At 36.3% G+C, this 23,016-nt stretch overlaps 2 protein-coding genes and 1 long non-coding RNA gene across 5 annotated transcripts; all 3 read right to left on the bottom strand.

The window, feature by feature from the left end:
• Window positions 1–2,780: 2,780 nt before the first annotated feature.
• LOC137748769 (uncharacterized) lies at window positions 2,781–4,121 on the bottom strand. 2 transcript variants are annotated; one of them, XR_011070117.1, is made up of 2 exons: window positions 3,791–4,121; window positions 2,781–3,083 (listed from the first exon to the last, which is right to left on the bottom strand). It is a non-coding gene; the product is annotated as an uncharacterized lncRNA (long non-coding RNA). The 2 variants fall into 2 exon arrangements; XR_011070116.1 differs by having other exon boundaries at window positions 3,833–4,099.
• A 403-nt stretch (window positions 4,122–4,524) lies between these two features.
• On the bottom strand, window positions 4,525–11,337 carry LOC137748382 (WD40 repeat-containing protein HOS15-like). 2 transcript variants are annotated; one of them, XM_068488529.1, is made up of 14 exons: window positions 11,048–11,337; window positions 10,031–10,176; window positions 9,536–9,911; window positions 8,638–8,714; window positions 8,467–8,513; window positions 7,845–7,995; window positions 7,532–7,595; window positions 7,254–7,412; window positions 7,055–7,176; window positions 6,429–6,503; window positions 5,945–5,998; window positions 5,774–5,847; window positions 5,175–5,249; window positions 4,525–5,083 (listed from the first exon to the last, which is right to left on the bottom strand). In XM_068488529.1, exons 1-14 carry the CDS (start codon window positions 11,106–11,108, stop codon window positions 4,864–4,866), a joined length of 1,701 nt encoding a protein of 566 aa, XP_068344630.1. In that variant the 5' UTR covers window positions 11,109–11,337; the 3' UTR covers window positions 4,525–4,863. The 2 variants fall into 2 exon arrangements, with proteins under 2 accessions (XP_068344630.1, XP_068344631.1); XM_068488530.1 differs by lacking the exon at window positions 11,048–11,337 and having other exon boundaries at window positions 9,536–9,919; window positions 10,031–10,171.
• A 6,364-nt stretch (window positions 11,338–17,701) lies between these two features.
• On the bottom strand, window positions 17,702–18,807 carry LOC137747439 (uncharacterized). Its single transcript, XM_068487546.1, has 2 exons — window positions 18,253–18,807; window positions 17,702–18,036 (listed from the first exon to the last, which is right to left on the bottom strand). Exons 1-2 carry the CDS (start codon window positions 18,673–18,675, stop codon window positions 17,872–17,874), a joined length of 588 nt encoding a protein of 195 aa, XP_068343647.1. The 5' UTR covers window positions 18,676–18,807; the 3' UTR covers window positions 17,702–17,871.
• Window positions 18,808–23,016: the final 4,209 nt, after the last annotated feature.

Raw genomic sequence — 23,016 nt, 5'->3', positions numbered from 1 at the left:
AGTATATTTATTTGTTTTTTAATTTAATTTCAAATGAATGATCATGAACTCTGACTACCAAATAACTAAGACAACATTTCAGTATGTTTATGTGCTGGACTCTCTGCAGATTATGGACCACTTCCTTGATGTGTCGTGCAAAATTAAATTGGTCTTGCCAGAGGTTAGATATGTAAATTAAATACAACTTACAGAGAGAATGAGATTGATCTGTGTGCTGCAATAAAATTAAAAGTCTTCCAGGCCCAACAGTCATTAACATGTGATGTTTGTCCAGATAGTAGTGGGGAAAAGGTTGGGATAGCAAATCAATCAATTGAGTTATTAATGAATGCTGTTAAGATTTGTTTAATATGATATCATTATAATATACATGTGAGATTAATAAGAGTGCTGATGGTAGAAAGTAAAATCAAACAAAATAGATCATAATGGTCCCTGTCTATCCTGCTTTTTTTCTTCTTGTTATTATAACAGGATGCTGCTGTGTTCTAAATCCAAACTCTTTTTCGTTCCAGACTTGGACTCATTTTTCCCTTCATCCCTCTTTTTGCCGTGTATTCTTCACTTCTCCTCTTTATTGTATCAACTTTTCTTCAGCTTTATCTTATATTTTAAAATTTTCTTGTTCCAATGTACGTCATATTCTAGATGTTGAGTTTGTGTAATGTTTTTAGTTCTCTCTATTGAATTTAGAATCTTTCAATTTTATGCAAACTATTCCAATCTCTCATGTTCTGATTCCAAATTACCTATATACATAAAAAACTCTCACACCCATAAAATTCTTGCCCCGCTACTAATTTGGAGATGCTATTATCATCAATAATTTCGTATGCACATGATACTGCAATGCAAACCTGCAGTGGTAGCTTTATGAAGAGTTTGGGAGGACCCAGCAATATATATACGCTAGCCTTCATGCACGTTCTCACGCGTTTGCAAAAAATATTTTTTGAATCATGACATGTTACCGGCAACTTACATTTTTTAAATATATTTATATGCGTGAATTGACAAAAGGAAGTCAAATATTTGAAGTAAATGAATAATCTTAGATCATGCTAGGAAAAAAAAACCCCTCACAAACCAATCAAAGCAACTAATTCACATAATAAAATCGGTTTTTCAATTTTCATCTACATTCTATTGAATTTACATTAAGAATAAAGACAATAATATTTAATAAACAACTTATTGAATCACATTATTACTAACTCATTGTGAGGCTAAGCCCACCCCACCCTCTTAGTGTAGATATATCGTTTGTTCAAAAAAAAAAAAAAAAAAAAAACAATCATTTGACAATTAATTTAATCATGTTATTATGCCCGAAAGACATTTTTTAAACCGGCATTACACGTCTCTTAAGATGTTTTGAACGTGTTTAAAAATAGAAAAAATAATATTTAATAAACAATTGATTGAATCATATTATTGTCTATTGTGAGGTACTAATTTAAAAAATTGTACAAAAAGAATTAATTATTAAAAGTACTATTAAAATGACGAAAATACTCATATATTATTTTGGGTTACTTTTGAAATTTTTTATTGTGGAGGCCTTTTTATCCAAAATTTGTTGGCTTTATATACAAAGTGGGATGTCTATTTTCCCCAGTTGGGGATTCCGAGGATCATTGTTGGATGTATCACGTACTAGTAGTGGGCTATGTGTACACATAAATACATATGCACAGTAGGAGCCGAGAAACCACGACCACATAATTCTTAAAAAATCAAATCAGAATCTTGATGCTCATCCAAAAATCTTCATTGTAAAAGGCTTAAATTAAAAAATATTTTTTTTGGTGGAGTTGGAATGATGAGTCGGATCGTCTGTGTGCTTGAAGATTGGATTTGTTTTGGCCACACTGCTGTTTGGCTTTTTCCCTTCAATCATCAAGCAAAAGAATTGTTTTCTAATTCAATCCAAAGCAAGAAAGGGGCAAAAAAAAAAAAAAAAAAAAAAAAAAAAAAAAAAAAAAAACTAATGAAAATAATTTGAAAACTTTAAGTTTTAACTATAAGAACAAAATAAAAAGTAAAGTGAATAATACCAAGATTGACTTTTTAGTGTAAAAATGTGATTTTTCGTTAAAGTAAACAGTACCGAAAGTTTTTTTTGTTAAAGTTTCCAAAATCAAATGAATAACAGTAAATTATTAATTTCGAATTGGGTTATTCATTTATCGCCTATGATATCAGAACTCATGAGACTGCGTTTTTCTTTGAAATGCAATGATGCCAGGTTAATTTTTTCCATCTATCAAGAACAAATTGAAAAAATTCAGTCTTGACTACACTAGTTCATCAAGCTAAGACACAAATAATCTGTACGGTCCATAAACAAGAATCAGTGCTGGCATGTTACTTACTGGGTATGAGTATGAGAAGAAGGGGAATCATATTCGAATTTCTGATTACCCGCGTTTACTAACACACAAGGAATTAAAAAAGATGCGTTCCACCTTAAAATCAGTAATCCAATACCCTCAAGATCTGAATTGTATCAACTGATGGGGGTAAGTAAACATGCGATGAGAGGAAAACAGAGGAGCAATTTCTCAACAAAGTTCAAATGCATAGTATGTGGACCAACCAACATGGATTTCACCTGATTCATAAATGAGGTTGGATTTTCGACTACAAACTACCACACCCTTTTGGAGAGAGGTTACTCTTTCATTCTATAAGCTAGTGTAAAATCTACAAGATTATAGCAAAACAAATGCAGCTTCAGGGGAAGACCAATTGCCCCCTTTATGTCGTGTGTTAGATTTCAATTTGGATCCATTAATTTCGATAGCAATAAATAACAGTAAAACAACACTGTTAGTCAGATCAGGAAATAGTCATATGATGTTGTAATTCTGAACATAAAAGCCTACACAAGCCAAATGGCTTATAAGAAAATGAACACGCCTTATAGCAACAATGTTGAAACTAGAAATTATCCACTACAACGTGAAATTACATCCTACACCCACCTTATCAAACATAAGGAGTACAGAATGCTTCCACTCTCAGGATCCACGTAACAAAGCAACAACTGCTGCTGTGTCGATCCAACGTTCAAGAACCTACAACATTGCACCCAGAAGACCAATAAGCTGAGATGCAAATCTAAACAGACACTACTCACACCGAAAGACAACCCCACAAGCATTTCACTTGAGATGGCTTATAATAATAATAGATTAGATGGATAGTTAAAAATATAGCAGCCACAATTCTGTCCAAAATATTGGAATTTGGACGAAGAATAACACCTATACGGAAGCTTTCATTATCCACCACCAAAAAGGATAAAGCACAAGGATGAAATGCCAAATGTTACCGAGAATCATAGTATCACATCTAGAAACTCCACAATTAATCAACTTCTATTGGGTTCAGAAACAACTATAAGCTTTATTTTCGATTGAAGAACCACTGCATTGCATACCCAACAAGTTCAAAGCTCCCATCTTGGCTCTATTTTCGATTGAAATTCTTATCATTACACTCCCATTTCTCAAAATCTAACACGTAGATAACTGGAAAAAAACAATAAGATCGAAAAATCCGTACAAATCAATAAGCTAGTGCTGAGTATCATGAATCACAAGCTTCCCATTAAACAAACAGCTGACAAGGCATTGCATACAAAAAATACTCAAAGTTCCCATATTTTTCTCTTTCAATTAAAATTCCTTATCATTACACTTCCATTTCACCAAATCTCACACACAGATGACAAGTAATTCAATGAAATTTGAAAGGGGAAAAATGTCAGTACAAGACGCACCGCAGAAAGAGAGAAACTACTACGAGGGATCAATGGAGGTACCCTGAGACAGCTCGCAGCAATGCCGCGCTTCGACGGAGATGTGGCTTGTGAGACGAGCCGAAGCCAGGGCGCTGTGCAATGGCATCAGCGACTGCGCGCAAGCTAATTGGCCCGCATTGACTGGGAGGGAGAAGAGGGTGCGGCGGGAGTTGCAGCCGAGGAGATTACGAAGCGGAGCGCGAGGGAGAGATGAGATCGACGGAGACGACCGGAATGTCGTCGAAGCTCTTGCGGTTGAGATCAGAGACCTTGACAACGACGACCCAGATCGCCACGCCATACCTTTGCTTGCTGGAAATTTAGGAATTGGGTATTGGATTGGAAGCAAGGGTTTTAGGGCATTTCGATTTAAACCCTGGAACCGAAGAAGTTGTCTTTCCAATTGCAAAATCATTGGGCCTGTTTTACATTTGGTCTCTTCAAGTTCTGGTCCAATATTCGGTTTTGGCCCATTGAGAGCGCCCCTTAAACCATGGTTTCCATCTAACAGATACATGCCACGTCTTAGAGCCCAAGGAAAACCCGACTAGTATCACTTCCGCTTCCAAAACTTTAAGTCTTTAAATGAATACAACTCTGAAGTTTGACATTTCCAACTGGTTCTAGATCTTCCGTATCCGAAAACTGTACGTGCGTTAGTCAAATTGAACGTATACTTTTGCTTTCAAAGTAGTCAACACAAATCAAAACCAGAAAAATAGTTGGAGTAACAGCTTTCTTGAGAATGTTCAGTAGCATGACATACATCTAGAGAGAAGCAAACTACATCAACAAGGCTAACTAAAAAAGTTGAAAGCAATCCTGTACATCTCTCCTAGAAAAGCAGCTCAATCAACAATCGAATCAAGAAACGGGCTCACAAACAAAATGAACATTAGTGAGTTTAGCCTTGATCTACGGTTAAAATGCAATGCTTACCCACCTAAAATACACTCAGCCACCCAACCTAATCAAATGCAAAGAACTAATCTACGACTTGGATTTGACGACCAACTAACTTCCGATACAAGACAATTTTGGTATTTCCAGTTCTAGATTCTAAAATCCAAAACGCAGACTGTGTTGTTGGCAAAACATGCAGCAAGTTTGTCGCCTTCCTTGTTCCAGCAGACTTCAAATATACCGCCACTTCCAGTGTACGTTTTCACAATCTTGCCTTCCTTCAGTGACCATATATGCATCGATTTATCAAGAGATCCACTGGCCAAATACTCACCGTTTGGGCTAAAAGCAACAGAATAAACAGGTTCCCTGTTGATTCAATTTGAATGTATCAATACAGAATGAAGTACAGAAATTTTATTAAGCTTCGAACACCATACGGTTTGTTTAAATCCAGTACCTGTGTCCATCCAAGCTGCACATAAGTTTTCCTTGTTCCACATCCCATAGCTTCACAGTGGAGTCGAATGAAGCACTGCACAAGAAGCACAATCACATACAACTTGTAACCATAACAAAAAGATTCAGTGTATTTTCTCCGCCGAAAGTATTGAGTGTACTTTCTCAGCAGCGTATACATGCAGAATGAAGTGCAGGTTTGAATCCTATCAAGAAATAATATTTCTGCATAAAGACAACTGCGCTTAGGCGTGAAACAGAAACCCACAAATGCAACAACATGAATACAAAAGAGCAGTGGCTTAAAATACAGTTCTCGCTGCACCACAGGGTTAACAGCAATAAGAAGTTTGACAATAACTTGTTAGCACAGAATGAATCAGGAGAATTACCATCCAACCAGGTTTTACACAGGTAATAAATCATTTTCTGTCTTTGTACAAAATTTCAACTGCCAACATTTAAGCTTTTCTTGAAAAATATGAAAACCATGTAAAAGCTATTTATTGAAACAATTTGCAACTTAACTGAAATAATAAAAGACATGGTAACCGCAATGCACACAATACAGTATCTCACTTCATCTAAGAAGCACTATACCTTGCCAGAACTAACTGTTGGTTAGGGTTGTTTGTTCCTGGCCCAGTCGGACTCCACCTGATAGTGTATATCTCCTGCAATCCAAATTTTCAACGCTTCTAAGATTCTGCAATAGTAAATTCTAACAGACATGATAGGAAAATTAAACTTGAATGACAATCTGAGGAATACCTTAGAATGCTCTCTCAAATCATGAACATACTTTTCCTGCTTCATGCTCCATATCTACACCATAATTTCACATGAGTTGCAAATTCAATAGTCTTATCAATGGAAAACAACGAACCAGCTGAAACTGATCCAATTAATTGAATGGAAAATAATGAACCAACTGAAACTGATCCAATTAATTGAAAATGGCTATATTATACTGAATAGGGATAAGATGTACAAAAGAAGAATGATATATATATATATGAATTATTGGACTCAAACTTCTAATCTAGCAGTAAACGAGATTGGTTTAATCAATCCTATTGTTCCCATGTTCCGGAGTATACCTATGACGCCAACCCCATACCAGGTCTGTGTTCAACTTCAGTACCTATCTTTGATTATATACAAGTATAGACTAAAAATATTAATGCAAACAAGTATCTTACTGGACAAAAAATGGAACTACTTGACTACAAATTGAGCAGGTAGCACAGATAACCTTTGCACTGATATCGTCAGAACATGAAGCCAACAATGAACCTGTTGGATCCCATTTAACACAATTAACTTCTCCCTGAACAGCGAAAATCCATTGATTAGCCACAAAAACTGATACTATCAAGTACAATTGTAAATTATAAAGTTTATCGTTCGCAAACATGCAAATTTTTGCAGATGTTCAAAACAAGTGAAACCATTTTTGCTACCTGAGAAAATTCCAGTAACTACAACCAGACATGTTCAAATAAACTGGTAAGCTCAGGGTTTTCCAGTTGACAAAATCAAATGCAGGTGTGTAAGCTTTAGGGAAATAAAACAGCAACATTCTAGAATGGAAGGCTGGATTACCAAGACCCTCTCAAATCCATATTCAACCAGACGAGGACCAGTTAACCGAGATTTTCTCAAATGAAATTGAACATTAACATGATCAGCATCAAGACAATATATCTCCGACTAGAATTGGGTGAACCTAGATCTTCAACAATCTAAACAACACAAAACTATCTGCAGCCTCTACAGGAAAAGAGTAGAGTATACATAAACAACGATAATAAGAAAAAAAATGCTAAAAACATAATTAACCTCGGGTTTAATCTAGAGCAACTAAATGCTTGAGAATACCTGATGTCCTGCAAAAGTTTTAATAGGGTGGTTTTCCCCAATCTTGCAGACATATATCATATTGTCTGTTGAGCTCATTGCAAAGGATACATTGTTGCGCCAATCAACATCGAGTGTTGGACCTAAATGACAGAAAATAATCGTCAAAATCCTGACACAACCACTTTTACACTGTCTGTTCTGTGAAAATAACACACACCAGAATGAAATTCGAACTGCTGTTTTGATTGCTCTGCCTTTACATCCCACACAATTGCAGTTTTATCACAGCTTCCTGTAAGAAGATAATCTCCCTTTTTGTTCCACTTTAGTGAGAATATAGGCCCTTTATGTTTGCTCAAAGTACTAATTAATTCACCTGGGCAAAGATACCACACAGAATATATGTTCTAAAAACTTCCAAAATGATGCAGAAAAGTAAACAAGAATCATAAATCAAATGGAACAGAAAAACCAGAAAAACAATCATCTGCTTACCATTTGTACCCCAAATTCTTGCTTGCCCATCATACGATCCGGTTGCAAGCATTGTTCCCTCTCCCTGAATAAGTGAAAGGTTTGTTTGCATATACACAAAAGAAAAAGAAAAAATTCTAGAAGAAAAGAAAAAGAAAATACAAGAGGCTCTTGCAGTTTTAGATGCTTTTGAAATAAAGAGAACAAGTTTTCTTCTTGATGAGTGAAACTCGCAAGAGCACGTAACAAAGAGCATCCGCATTGCATGTAATCAATTACAAGAAAATTTGATAGGCCAATTATCACAAAATAAATCCACAATAACAGAGCTCACATTCCAATCAAGTGTCGTCACATCTTTGCTCTTTTCATTTGTTCTACCCTTAACATGCTTCAGCACCAACACATTTGAGGAGCCATTTTGTGAACTAAATCTGGAGCTTCCATCAGCAATGGTCCAAATACGAGCAGTTGAATCTCCAGACCTGGAAAGTGATTAATTAAAAGTGACAAGAGTAAGGGATTGAAAAAATAATGTGGAAAGAAGAGATCTTTCAAAATTTGCCACTGGTATAGTAATCCTAACAAAGTGTGGTAACACCATGGATTTGGAAACAGCCCATATTCTGGTCAACATTAAGGCCCACAATTAACATGATATATGATAAATTAATATCACCAGTTTCCAGCTAGTCTTAAGGGATGTTGATTTTACTGAAATTTAATGCTAAGAGAGAAAATAACAACAAAAGATAGTATCAAATCAAATGGTGAAGAGCAGATAAAGGCAAAAACATGTCTCGTCCAACATCAGTATTCAATTAACTAGCAAAACATGTGAAAGAATTAGTAAAGAGAGAATAAATTAACAACATTTTTCCATGGTTCATTATTCTCTAAAGAAGAAAATAGATAATAGAAACATCCACTACATATGAACAATAACAAATACACACCCCGATGCAAGAAGAGAACCTGCTGGACTCCATGCACAAGCACATACCTAATGAAGAAAGGAAATGAGATCCAATGTCACACACAAAGATATGAAGAAACATACGGCATAGAAAGGGGGGAAAAGCCAAGTGTAAGGTGGGTAATGCAGGAAAATAGGAGCATGCACAAACCTCATTAGTATGCCCCTCCAAAATTGTCACATCAGAACTAGGGATTTCAACATCTGTAAGAGGAATATCCATTGGTTCTGCTCCAACAAAAGAAAATAATGATTACTTGTACAGTTAAGAAATTGACAGGAGAAAGATTATTTTGGATAGAACTGGAATTTTTCAACTGTATTAAAGGTGAGTTTTACATAGCATGCTTTGCCTTTTTACACATATGCCAAAAACTCTAACTCATCATACCTAAATGACTATGAAATGAAGCTAGTTAAACTTCCTTGCACAGATTCTCAAATGCCAAGAAATGCGCAAGGCACCACATTCCAAAACCAATTCTCACCTTGGCAGATCATGATATCATTACAAGAGAAAACAAGAAGTTAAAGCATTCTTCCTTTATTACTTTCAGTTCATTAAAAATTAGAAAAAAATTATATAAGAGTAGGTCACCGGCTAAGTGGATGTTTGTACATAAATAAAACTTTTCCTGCACCCTGGTAAGCTCCAAAAAATCAAGTGTCTACATCTTAGTTCTCATTTCTCATCAATCACAAAATAAAAGAACATAATCATTGAATGGATTTGTGGTTGCTAAAAAACTGTGGCCATTTTGTGGCCTTAGTAATTGTATTCAGTACTCGTTTGGTACTGAGGTGCTTTTATAAAAAGCAGGTATCAAAAAAAGCTGAGCTCAAAAAAGTGTGTGGTAAACACTTAAAAACAGCATATTTTCACAATTTTGGGTGAAAAAAAGCTGAAAACGTGAAGCAGCAAAAATGAGCTTATTCTCACAGTATAGCAGAAGCAGTTTTTTTTACAGCAATACCAAACCAGCCCTCGGGCTAATAAAAGAATAAAGACCACAAAAGAGAAAATCATTCGCAGTAAAACTTGAATCTACCTCTAGAAGCTCCATTTTCTTCATGTTTCACATTAACTTTATCTTCCTGATCTCTAACCACATCTTTGTCATTGTGGTCCTCCGGCTGCTTTTCTCGCTCCTTGTTCTTTTCTATCCTCTCTCTATCCTTTTCAAAATCCTTCTCCCTTTCTTTTCTTTCTTTCTCTCTTACTTGTGCACGTTCTCCTTCATGTTCATTTTCATGCTCCTTGTCTTTATCTTTCTTCTCATAAGACTCATGCTCTTTATCTTTGTCTTTGTCCTTCTGTGCATTCTTCCTTTTCTCTTTAATCATTTGCCTCAATTGATTTACATCCTTTGTAATAAGATCTAAAGGTTGTAAAAATGAGAAATCTTCATCCAAATCTGCATCACTCTGGCAAGCTTAAAACAAAAGCTGGTTAACATATATTCTAAGATGTTCATTGCGCGTAAAGTTCTTGAACAAAAATTACTAGCTATTCAATAATCCATAAAAAGAACAAGAAGACTAACATTACTCAAGTTAGCTTCCATCTCCAAGTACTGAAGTCCTTTTTGTATAAATAGAATGAGTGCACCAGGTGGAACCAAATTTCCATCTATAGTGCCTTTGTTAATACCGGCCTCATATCCTAAAGCAAAAGCTGAGTGCGTGAAACCTGCAGAAGTAACAAAACAAGAAACGTAGAGAAAAAGAATTGGGTTCATCGATACAATCTTTGATTGATTCGGAAGCTGCTTCACGTTTACTTTGATAACAAATCTAGAGTGTGCAAACATGCAATTGGCTTGTGTACAAAAACCCATAAGATCACTCCACAACTCGGATTCTACTGCTTTTATATGATGTTAAATAATCTACTACTTGAAAAAAAAAAACATCCAATAGCTTCGCATATTGATTGCGCATCAAATCCTAGTCAGATTCAAATCTTATAATATCATAATAAGTAGGTATATAAATAACATTCAGTTAAACATAAATTTTTATTCAGGTTACGGCAAACCAAACTTAAAAAAAAATTGATTAGGAAAAATAAAGGGCGATGCTATCCACACACCTCTTTTTACCTTCACACACTCCTCTCAATTTCCGGCAGTGGGAAAGAATGAATTGAAAAAGATCAAATGACATAATTTAACAAGGGTGTCTAGGAGGTATAAAAGGGTGTGGATAGCACCATCCAAAATAAAGAGAAAACGGAAAGTACTGAACTTTCGAGCATTCCAGAAGATAACACAACAAAATTATACCCACTACTGTTTTAAGATCTATAATCTCATGCCCCCTCGACGTCCAATAAACAGGAAGCCAATTGAAAAATTATTCCCAAAAATTATAGTTCTGAACCCTAATTAAGTTATACTAGTAACCATGCAACACAAATTGATATATACAACCTTATAATTTGTACAGCACACTCAAATTCCCAGAAACCCTAGAATGTCAATGCAATTCAAAAGGGGAAATATAGGGCAAAAAAAATCCGAAGAATCGATAAGATTGGGGGGTTGCGAAGTGTAGAATACCTGATTCCTGAAGGTAACGGAAGACGAGGAAATTCAACTCAACGGAGGTGATAGAGGTCATCGTCGCGGAAGTTGCCGGCTCCAATGGCTGTGATGAGAGACCCGCAAATCGTGCGGCCCAGTTTCAATGAGAGAGAGAGAGAGATTGCAATGGCAAACAGGCGGGAGTTATTTATCGGTTTTGCAGAGTTTGGAGGGACTTTGGAAACCCGAGCCAGGGAGAAGAAGGAAGGGCAGGGAAGCAAGGACCCTCCATTTTCCTTTTCTGCACGGAAGTTTTAATTAAACATTTCTGTATATCAATTTCAACGAAAATAATATTTAATCTAAAATATTATTCATATACTATTTACTTACAACGTTTTTTTATTTTTTTATTAGAACTCAAATTTTTAAATTCTTTTTATTAGTTTTTTTTTTTATTATTATTGAGATTTTCTCTTTGTTTGTATTTATTTATTTTTGTTTTTATTTTTAATGCTTTGGATAATGTAAAACCTTTTAACATGTTACTTGTATTCTTGGGTCCCACAATTAGTCACCGAGATTATGCCACGTGGCTTATTGGATCGGCTTGTGCGCAAGTTCACTGGGCATGAGCCCGGTCCATTCGCAGTCCATTGGGTAAAATTGACTAGGCCTCAGTCGGGTCTAATTGCTTTGCTTCTAATCGATTCATGGTCCATCCTACAAACCTTGCTACTTCCATTTTTTTGTTTTTCGATCCACTAGATTCTCGCATATCATTAACTCATGTCAATCGTTTATTAGATAAATAATATACTTTTTAAACAAATATTTATTGAACGATGACATTATTGAGCTTAAAATTTTGTTACATGAGAGAATCTCTCAAGCAAGACGTAAGTGGTCCAAACTACCAAGCAATTATCATGAGGGGCCTTGGGTGCGTCCTGAGCGGGGTCAAGAGTGCAGATGAAGCTCAGACAAGAATTATCTGGCCTTTGTGGGACCCATGTAATACAGGTAGATAAATACATTTAAACTACTACAGAAGTTGAAACCCAAAAAAAAAAAACCTCAAAGATATGGTTGAGATAAACTAAAATCATGTGCTATAGGTAGATAAATAACATGAGTAATGAGGAGAAGCCTTCATTAAAAGAAAAAAAATTAGGAGACCTACATTACATGTAGATGATCGATGAGGAATAAAATTGAAGAAAACACATTAAAATTTTGATGAGTTAGGTAAAAAACCAAAAACATGAGGAAGTTGTATATAATCCTTCCATTAAAAATGCTAATGGAAGTTGCCACTTAATACTACATTATAGTGGTATTCCTCTATACTACATTATATAGGTGAATTTGAACTACATTATTGCTACCCTATTATGAGACTAAGCCCACTCATTCCCGTAGATAATATCGTTTGTTTAAAAAAAATGCTAATGGAAGACATTGAAGAATAAAATGGAAAACAAATAGAAAACTGAAAAATAGTAGGGAGGAGAGTACGATTCTTCAGAGAAAATTGTAGGGAATGATTGTTAATTCTGATAATTAATTTATCATTAATGAAAGATAATCCTCAAATTAAGAGATAGTATTAATTACCCAAGTAATTATTTAAGGAATAAATTTGAGATGTAGAGTCTTAATCATTGGACCTATTTAAGCAGGAATACAAAATTGGACTAATCATAATAAAGGTTTACCAAAATAGACTTAAATCATATAATGCCAAGAATATTAGGGGTTATAATATATAAATTATTTAGATATGATCCCTTCATGCTAAATATATAATAAATACTGTAAACATATGATTTAGGAAATATATATATATATATATATATATATATGAGGTAGGATCAGGGTCGCACGTTTGTGTACATTTTGACAAATAGGGTTCACTTCGTAATGTGTTTTAACAATCTGAATCATCTATATTTTAGTATCCTTGCAAAAAAAAATTAGACAATCTAAAATCATTAAGACATTCATTTATAGTGAAAAAAATGAACGAATGCGATTCTCAAAGAAAAATTACGTTTAATTCAACAATCATACGGTTTGTATTTGGGTGATTTTTTACAGACATGATATTTGAGTTAAGATATAAAAAATAAACAGGTGGATCATTCTATACATTACATAATGGATCCCACAAAATGTGTCTCAAAAACCTGTCACCCCGGATCCTAACCGTATATATATTGGATATACAAGTGATCACAACATTTCACACAAATATTGTATTGGTACTTACAAAAATGCAGGTCTTCACAATACATTTAAATAGCTAAATCCTAAACCAACTTTTCTCTTTAAAGCTTGTTTGATACTATTTAAGTTTTTGGGTTTTCAATTTTTTGAAGCATGATAACGCTTTAGGTAACTACTTTTAGTCATAAAAAATGAAAAAATAAAAATAAAAATAAAATAAAAAAAATCCTAAATTAAAAATGGAAAGCTAAATTTTGAAAACTCACAAAAGTAACTTTCAATTTTTAGGTTTTGTTTTTCAATTTCAATGTTAAAAAAAAAAAAAAAAAAAAAAAAAAAAAACACACTAATAGCGAAATAATCATCTAACAGCCTTTAGTACGAAACTAATTTGTAGGGTTTTCGTTTTGGGTTAATACTTGGTTAGGAGTAGGTTTACAGGGTTAGCTGGCCTAATTCAATGTTAGGTTCTTTCTCCTGTCGTCTTCAGCATTTTTTATTTCCTTCGTTTGATGTGACCTTCACCTTAAGCGTTTAACTTTGACAATGAAATTGGTGGAAATGGATAAGAGCAACACAATAAGGGTTGTATTCTAACTTGTTAAATTTAACAACTTACATATAATAAAATCAAAACGGTGCAAATGGACAAGAATGATACAAGAAGGTTGTATTCGTGTGAAATTAAAAACAAACAAAAAAACAAAAATCATTGAGGAGAGAAAAACTTGTAGGCTTGGATGCCTAAAAATTTGTGTGCAGAAAAGAGAGTCTTGAAGGGTGGAACCGCATGCTATACAAGGGAAGACGAAAGTAACACTAAATTTACTAATTTATACCGCATTCCCTTCATTAGAAACATGAGAATAATGAAAAACCATGTGCTGTAAAAGGAAAATATAATTTTTTTTCAACTAATCCGAAGTTGCCAAGGAGGAGAAAAAGAGCCAGAAGAAAAGCTGGAGATCATACTGAAGAGTCACTTTCGATGCACATATATCGCCAACCCCGAGCGTGGGCTAACTCTACTGCATGACCCGAGTTGCCCTTAGCAAGCTTAGGCCATCTCCAACCGATCCAACCAAAGTGTCACATCCCGGCCTTAGGCGGATCACTTCTCGGGCCCGCTCCACCACCGTAGCACGATGTTGTCCGTTTTGGGCCCCGATCACACCCTCACGGTTTTGTTTCTGGGAACTCACACAAGAACTTCCCAATGGGTCATCTATCATGGGATTGCTCTAGCCCCCTTCTCGCTTAACTTCGGAGTTCCTACGGAACCCGAAGCCAGTGAGCTCCCAAAAGGCCTCGAGCTAGGTAGGGATGAGAATATACATATAAGGATCACACTCTTGGGCAATGTGGGATGTCACAATCCACCCCCCTTAGGGGCCTGACGTCCTCGTCGGCACACCACGGCCAGGGTTAAGCTATAATACCAAATTGTCACATCCCGGCCCGGGGCGGATCACTTCTCGGGCCCGCTCCACCACCGTAGCACGATATTGTCCGCTTTGGGCCCCGACCACGCCCTCACAGTTTTGTTTCTGGGAACTCACACGAGAACTTCCTAGTGGGTCACCCATCTTGGGATTGCTTTAGCCCCCTTCTCGCTTAATTTCGGAGTTCCTACGGAATCCGAAGCCAGTGAGCTCCCAAAAGGCCTCGAGCTAGGTAGGGATGAGACATATAAAGATCAAACCTCTGGGCGATGTGGGATGTCAAACAGAGGGTTGAAAATAGTCTAAAATAACACAAAAACCGTCTCCAACAGACAGCTAGGCATGACCCATTGGGAGTGCTCTCGTGTGAGTTCCCATAAACAAAACCGTGAGGGCGTGGTCAGGGCCCAAAGTGGACAATATCGTGCTACAGTGATGGAGCGGGCTCAAGAAGTGGTCAGGCCCGGGCCGAGATGTGACAATTTGGTATCAGAGCATAATCGGGGCAACCGGCTGGCTCGAACCAGCCAATCAGCTAGCCCCGGGCCGATCTACAATTCAAGCTTAGCAGCTACCTGGCATCAACATGATGCCAGGTAGCCGTTGGATTTTATTTTATTTTATTTTGTTTACAAATTTAAAAAAAAATCTAATTTTTTTTTTCCTATAATTACCTAAGTCATTAAACAATATTAAAAATATTAAATAACATTAAACTTAAACAACATTTAAAAAAATATTTAATAACATAAAACTTAAATGTCTACTCCATGCTTCTTTTGGCCCAAAGATGTGCAACAAGATCCTGTTGTAGGTACTTGTTTGTGGCATGCGAACGTATCATCCTATAGCACCTCATGTACTCGTTTTACGAGATATTATCATTTCTTGGATCGAAAGGCAAATTAGGCCCCTCATATATTTTTGCACGAGCCCTCCTTTACTTATTTGGATCATCTTAGTCGTCATCAGATTCTCTATCAATATAGTCATCGCGCTTATCCTCCACAATCATGTTAATAGGTAATATGATGCACGACATCATGATATAGTTCAATTTATCTCGACTTCACCCTCTTGCCAGTTCTATGACGTTCTTTCACCGTGCTTGTAGAATACTGAAAGCTCTCTCAACGTCTTTCTAGTATGCATCTTGGTGTAAGGTAAACCACCTTTGAGCGTCATCCACAAGGTTTGGAATTGCTTGGACAAGTGTTGCCCACTTTAGATAGATGTCATCTGCCAAGTAATACCCCATATTATACTGACAACCGTTGATGTGGTAGTCAAGTTGAGGTGATTTATCCTCCATCAGGCTATTAACACCCAAGAACTGTAATGTCATTTTGGGATCCTGAGACTCCAAAGAAAACATGTCAGATTCATGTGTCAAACGAGGTAACCGCTTCTAACATAATAGTTGGCTTTGTCGATCTTCCGCTAAAGCCTTCTTGTCATCCGGTGAAAAACCAGGACGACTTGCTTTGTCTAGCTTCTCTTGAAAGTATGGATTGACATATTGGACATCATGAAGTAAACGCTCGAAGACATTACGCCTCATCCGGAATCGATGTCTGAAATGTTCTTCTGTATACACCGAGTTGGGGTTAAAGTAGTTGTTCATCAGATTGTCATGCACCATCTATCTGTTTCGTGGTTTGTAAGAGCGACCAGCAACAGAGCCACCCTATTGAGGTTGTTCCTCATTTGGCTCACACGCCATGACCCCAGCCATGGCTGCCATATACGATGTGTTGTGCCATACTTCATCTTTTTCATCGGACTCCTCATCTTCTCATCTCATATGCGCCTATTTTTCTTCCAATTTGGAATTGGATGACGACCCCAGTTGGAATCCGAAAAGGATCCAATGTTGGAATTCATTGCAAACTTGAATTAAAAGATATTGAATTGAAAGAGATCGAGTTGAAAGAGATATTAAGATTCCATATCGACAAGAAATTTGCAAAATTGGACATATATCGACACGTGACACTCGAAATCTGAGACTTAAAATTATTGAGATTCCATCTCGAAAAATTAATAAGGTAGTTTAATTTTAGTAACCATATTAATTCAATTAATAAATTATGTTTGGCCTATGGCCCTTTGGCTCCCTCGGTTGGAGATGATTTTTTGTCATAGGACTATGTTTGCCCTATAGCTCTTTGGTCCTCGGTTGGAGATGATAAGAAATATGGCATGACACTGTTCATTAAAATATTAATTTCTTGGAGGGCTATAGGGCTAAAAGGAACCCTCTGGCCCTCATTCAGTTGGAGATGACCTTATCTGTATCCACTTCACCCTACGACAATTTTGAAACAAAATATGGAGAACAAATTTTGAAACAAAAAATATGTGTGTTCAATCAAACTTTAAGAGAGTTAATAAAATCTAAAAAAAATAAAAAAACCATAGTCAATCAGAATTTAAAAGAGTTTATAGTAATCCAAACACATTCACTTCTTATTCGATGATTTTTTTTTTTTTTTTTTTGAAACAAATGATGTTATCTATATTAAGAGGTAAACAATAGGCTAGCAATAATCAGTTCAAATTCACGTTGGCGAGAATCAAATCTAAGACATGTCCCTTATAAGTAAAGAGAAATATCATTAGACCGTAGTACTAAAAATGAATGATTTTGATAAATTTGTCGGGATTCCATTGTGTTGTTTCCTATATGGGTAGGTGTTCTCGAATACCCTTTGTACTGTTGTTTCCTATGTTTAATGAATTTTTTGTGTATGAATGTCCATCAAAACATTATCAAACTTCACAAATTTATAACCCTATTAAACTATTTTTTAAATCTTAATTGAATAAATCTCGTTAGGTTGGTTTTCCTGTCCCATTCTTTTTTCTTGTTAGGTTGGTTTTCCTGTCCCATTCTTTTTTCTTGGTTTCATGTCGCTGTCGCCTTAATTTTTAAATATATCCACTTAACTGTGGAAGGGATAAGAACAAGGCACAAGTCCTTCAGCCAAAAGAGAAAAATAGATCCAAAAATTGGTGCTAGAATTAAAAATAACAGGATCCATTACGAGCATTGCAGAGAAAATTACATGGGACGGCAGTCCACTTCTTGAACATGATCACCATTACATGTAACATAGTGATCTTCTCCTTAATTAATTACAAAATTACATTAACAAAGCATAATTAATTAAGTAGGTAATTAAGGATCTAAATCCATGTGTCATCGTCATCGTTCCTGGGAGTCCAATCATTTGTTGCAGGGTTGCTTTTGATCTTCGATCCCACTCTCGCATGACTTTCAGGTGGATGAAGATGGAGCCCATCAGCTTCACTGCCCTCTTCTCTCACCGCTCTTATGAACCCAGTTCCGGTCTGAACAATTTAATCCAATTCAAATCAAAACCAAACCAAATTAAATTCATGAACTCATCAAACCAAAGGATATATTAACTCAAAAAGTAAGAGAAAAATTGAATAAAATTATCAGAATTTAAATTCCAATATTTACAACATATATACCGATCAGATATAGATGATTTGAAAATAATGAATCATTTCAGAATTTCCCAAAAAAGTAAGAGATATTACCGTGTGATGCTGTTTGTCGATGGAATTGAGTTCCTTGTAGTACTCTGTATCCACAAACTCATCTTCCACCGTGGGATCTCCCTGCGCTGAGAGTATAACAGCATCGGATTGGGACTCTAGAGAACGAAACTTGTCCAGCTCAGGCATGGTGGGTTGTTGGTCGACGACGAAGTAGGGAACCGGGTTTGAATCGGGGTCGCTCCGGCTCGGCTTGATGGGTCGCTTTGGGGCGGCAGAGTCGAACTGGGCCCTTACCTGCTCCGCGATCTTGAGCTGTTCATCGGGTGACAACACCTCGTCGCTCCGGCTCGGCTTTACCGGCTTCATCTGCCCCACCACCATCAAAGGTTTGATCTTTCTTCCGTTTTGGTTTGGGTTAGCTGTGGATCCATATTGAGAAACGGGGATTCGAACAGAAGACATCGGATGCAGAGGTAAACGCTCTTAAACGACTCGGGTTGCAGGTAGTTTGCTTTTTGTCTCGATTTTGGGTGGGCTCTGTATGCGTTTATATATGGCAATTGAAGGAGAATGACAATAAATTTTTTTGTGTTTCATAATTCAAGGTGCGCCACTAGTATTAGTTTATGTTCCGAATACATTAAAAAAATTCATAAAAATGACAAGGGACGAGGAAATAGGGATGAAGGTGAAACCGTGGGCTAATCAAATTACTGGAAAGTATGAAACCGCTTTGCTGAGATTAAAAAATTCATCATTGTGCGGCTAAAGTTGCTGGTTTTAATACTTTCAAAAGTAAGTTTACAGCCGCTTAAAGAGCATATCCCAAAAAAAAAGGTCAGAATTTTCAAATTTTAATAAAAAATAACATTAATATCTTGTAATCGAGAGGTCAAATCTGATGTGATATGACATGGATTGACATCTATCCTTTTTGCTGTCAAATTTAACATCACTTTCAGATTTTTTTAATTAATTATTAAATACTTTTTATTAGTTTTTTATTGGTTTAAACCATTATCCTTTTGTTTCTTTTCATTCCTAATGAAAAAAAAAATACATATAAATTATTATTCTATGTTTAAAATTTGACATATCGGTTGAAGATCAAAAGCTTAAAAAATGCCAAAGTGCCACGTAAGCCTTCAAATTTAAATTTTAGGTTTAAAATTTGACATCTCCTTTGGAGATAGTTTAATACTACGAGCAAGTGATAATTGTTTTTAAATGTCCTAGTTCGATTATTATCAAACAAAAATTCAAACCAAATAATTATGAGTTGTTAATTGTTAAATTTAATTCACTATTTGCCCCTTAGTGTAAATAAATACCTTATGTATTTAAAAAAAAGTAATCAATGTTGAAAACTAATCTAAACTGTGTGGAAGGCGATTTGAATTTGATTGTAAATTAACATTTGCCGTAACCAATGTGACTAAGCCCATGTAAAGATTTAGCTTTCATACCTGCTATGTTCTTTTTTCTCCTTTTATTTGTCACCTTATGAAGTAGGCATTACCCAACTTCAGCATTTGCCTCTTCTTCTTCTAGTAGCTTCCCTCTCGAGGAGGATGATGCGCCCAGAACAGCTGATGGCCATTGAAATCCATTTTTCAGATAAGTATTTTCCCATTCAATTCTTTTTGTGCTAATTTGAGATAATGAAGTTATAAATTGGATTAAGTTGTGTGATACGTTGGTTTGACATTAGTATATCTTCATTTATGAGCATTTCCACAACCCCGTTGGATAATCATTTGATTTTTAGTTTTTAGTTTTCGTTTTTGTGTTCACTTCTAATTTATTATTTATTCAGGTAGGGTCATAATATTGTAGGAAATGTTGTCCACCACCACTTTTTTTGTTCTTAGTCTTCATACTTCCATAATTTCCACGGTCACTCAGATAGGAACTCCACAGGCGAAAAGGTTGCAAAATTCAGCAACTCCATCAAATTTTCATGGAAAATCTTCGTGCCGGTAAAACCCGTATCCCTCTATTTTCTGTGCTTATTTTTCTCCTCCACTTTTTCCCTTGAGCTTATGAGCTCCTGGATAAGTACTTAATCAATAGTGTGTCAAATGCTAATGCAACCTCAATAACCAGGTGTTCACTGCAGATGATTTCTTGTACTCAAAGGCGAGCAGCTTTGTCAATGGCGGCAACCAGTTGCCAGCTACATTATCGAATGATTCGAATCTTTACCATACAGCAAGAATTTTCAGGTAGCAATCCTACTAGGAGCTCGACATCACTGAAAACGCTACTTATTTTGTACGCCTGCATTTCTTGGCTTTCGCCTCTTCCTTAAGTAATCTATCCGCTGCTTTTTATCATGTTTCGGCTTCTCCTGATATTTGAATTCTGCATTCATGCTGTTGAACAATTTCACTACTAAGAATAGTGTTGTGTTTGGCTCATATACTTATGAGTTGGCAACAATTTTGTAATTGTAACTTTCTGAATGTTTGTGGCATGGAAGTCTTGTTTCAAGAGAAGACATGGTGACTGCCACAAGCAAAGTTGGAAGCAAGCAAATCTTGACTTTGTGTTTGCTTGCACGCAATTGTGCATGTTTTATTTTCTATGCATCAAATGGCAAATGGAGAAAAGTTGTACTCTATGTTAGAACCAATCAAACGTCAAGTGTATATTATATAACAATTTGCACAGTTTTATTTCAAATATAAAACCTCAACGACAAATACACTATATTAAAACATAAACATGTAATGAGATTATATATAAAATCATAAATCACTGACTTGTTGCTGATGATAGAGGCTTGCAGAAGCAATCTCCTAAGACAGAAATTCGTCCCTACTTCAGTGCAGCAGTTCAATGGACGTCTATCTTGCAGGATACAACTATCTAATCCAAGTTCTTGCACTCGAACTTGGATTCTTGGCGAATCGGTTGTGTGGTTCTAAGTGAAAATATGGAGGAATGAATCTGGAATAAAATTGATACTTGTTTCTGATTTTTATTGCCATATATATAATGGCATAATTTGAACTTATCCAACCTATCAGTTTTTTAAAAAAGAAAACCGAATGCAACTGTTCAATCAATTTAAAAACTGAACGTAACTGTCCAATCAGTTTTATCCTTTCGAAAAAAACTGAATCCAAAAAATCAAAAACGTAACTTGTGTTTTTCGTCCATCCGAGCCCTCCAAAAAATCAAAAACTGAACCCAAGGCCCATCTTTGACATTTAATATATAGACCCAAACCCTCCAACTCTAAGGCCCAAGGTCCATGGCTTTAGCCCAATTCAATTCAAACTACAAGTGAGTGAACTCACTTATAAAGAGTTATGTGAAAGGGTGTATGGGCGATGTGGGACTGGGAGTCCCACATAACACAAGTTCCAACACTCTATAGGCTAGGTATAGAAAAGGGTGTTGCCGTGTGAACTTAAGATTTTCTTGGTCTTGGTTGTTGGCATAATTGTCAGTGCATGACTATAAGTAAAGGAAATAGTTATGCATTGAGTGGGCATCCGGAGTAGAACACAAAGGATAGAAAATAGAGAGTGAGAAACTCTTGGGGTAGGGTGAGGTTCTTGGGAAAATTCTGTGAGTGTACAAAGGATTGGGGTTTGGGTTATGTCGATTTAACTCAAGTGTATCTTGTACTAGTTATTCTCATAGTGAAGATCAATATATCTCCGAGAACGTAGGCAGGATTTTGCCAAATCTTGTAATTCTCTCGATGTCTTTATTTCTTGTATTTTAAACTGTTCAACTGTGAATTTGAAGTTTGGTGAGATAATTTGAATTTGGTTTTGCACTGACCGGCCAAAGCACAACAATTGGTATCAGAGCGTTGTTGGAAGCTTTGGTTCATTGAAGGTTCAGATTTGTCGTTCACCATGATGACTACAAACATGTCATTTTCAGTTGAGAAGTTTAACGGGAAAAACAGTTTTACTCTCTGGCAGATGAGAGTAAAGGATGTCTTGACTCAACAAGGCTCGGCTAGAGCTTTGAAGGGAAAAGATGGGAAGCCTAAAGAAATGACAAATGACCAGTGGGAGGAGCTGGAGTCGCGTTGTGTTAGCACGATTCTTGCAAGAAGATGCTTATGATAGGCCCACAACGGGTGATGCGATGTGGGACCTGGAGTACGCATTACAGCTCCAGCAAACGGCAAAGCCTAGAGAGCCCCACGAGGACATCACGATCAATGCTTCGTCAGAATTCGTGGTGCCAAATGTTCAGCGTTTTCCTTTGCATAGCTCCACAGTTAACCGAGATGATATGATCTTTTCCGGAGTGGATGAATTGAACGTGGCATTAAACCAAGTATTCACACAATTGAAGATTGGGGATGCCAGATAAATCTGTGCTGTTTGTGAGGTATATAAGTTAACCTTGTTATAATGATCAGGCCACTCATTTCATTGCCTTTTAATGTCAGTAGGAATGCAAGACACCTTGTCCCACTTCATTTCTGTGCCACTATCGGTCAACCTGGTAATGTAGTATTTAACTTGTATTCAACGGAAACTTCATCAAGTGTATGCAACTCCTTTCTACTATGATTTCGAGGTGAAGGCGGATGAGTCTGAACTCATCAAAATTGGTGTAGGCTCTAGGACAGAGTCTAAATAGAACTACGTTTTTGAATGGACCGGAAATGTTTGGAAACAATGGAGGGGATAGCTTCCGTATCAAGTATGAAAGAGTGCAAGAACACAAATGTTGATGTTGTGGTTGGTTCATTCTTGCAAGGCAAAGACTGTTGAAACTTCGGGATGGCCACCAAAGCCTGCAAGTGGAGGGAGTTCCCATAGCATG

Source organism: Pyrus communis, chromosome 10 (assembly GCF_963583255.1).
Source record: "Pyrus communis chromosome 10, drPyrComm1.1, whole genome shotgun sequence".
Taxonomy (NCBI): domain Eukaryota; kingdom Viridiplantae; phylum Streptophyta; class Magnoliopsida; order Rosales; family Rosaceae; genus Pyrus; species Pyrus communis.
This window is presented reverse-complemented; position numbering and strand designations above follow the sequence as displayed.

What these genes read in the sequence shown, in the direction of transcription:
- LOC137748382 (XM_068488529.1), bottom strand. Translation starts at nt 11,108, where the DNA reads ATGACCTCTATCACCTCCGTTGAGTTGAATTTCCTCGTCTTCCGTTAC. An exon ending in CCGTTACCTTCAGGAATCAG is followed by an intron (nt 10,177 to 11,047) that starts GTATTCTACACT and finishes TTACTTCTGCAG; the next exon opens with GTTTCACGCACTCAGCTTTT. An exon ending in TGCAGCTTGGATGGACACAG is followed by an intron (nt 5,084 to 5,174) that starts GTACTGGATTTA and finishes TTGAATCAACAG; the next exon opens with GGAACCTGTTTATTCTGTTG.
- LOC137747439 (XM_068487546.1), bottom strand. Translation starts at nt 18,675, where the DNA reads ATGTCTTCTGTTCGAATCCCCGTTTCTCAATATGGATCCACAGCTAAC. An exon ending in TCGACAAACAGCATCACACG is followed by an intron (nt 18,037 to 18,252) that starts GTAATATCTCTT and finishes TAAATTGTTCAG; the next exon opens with ACCGGAACTGGGTTCATAAG.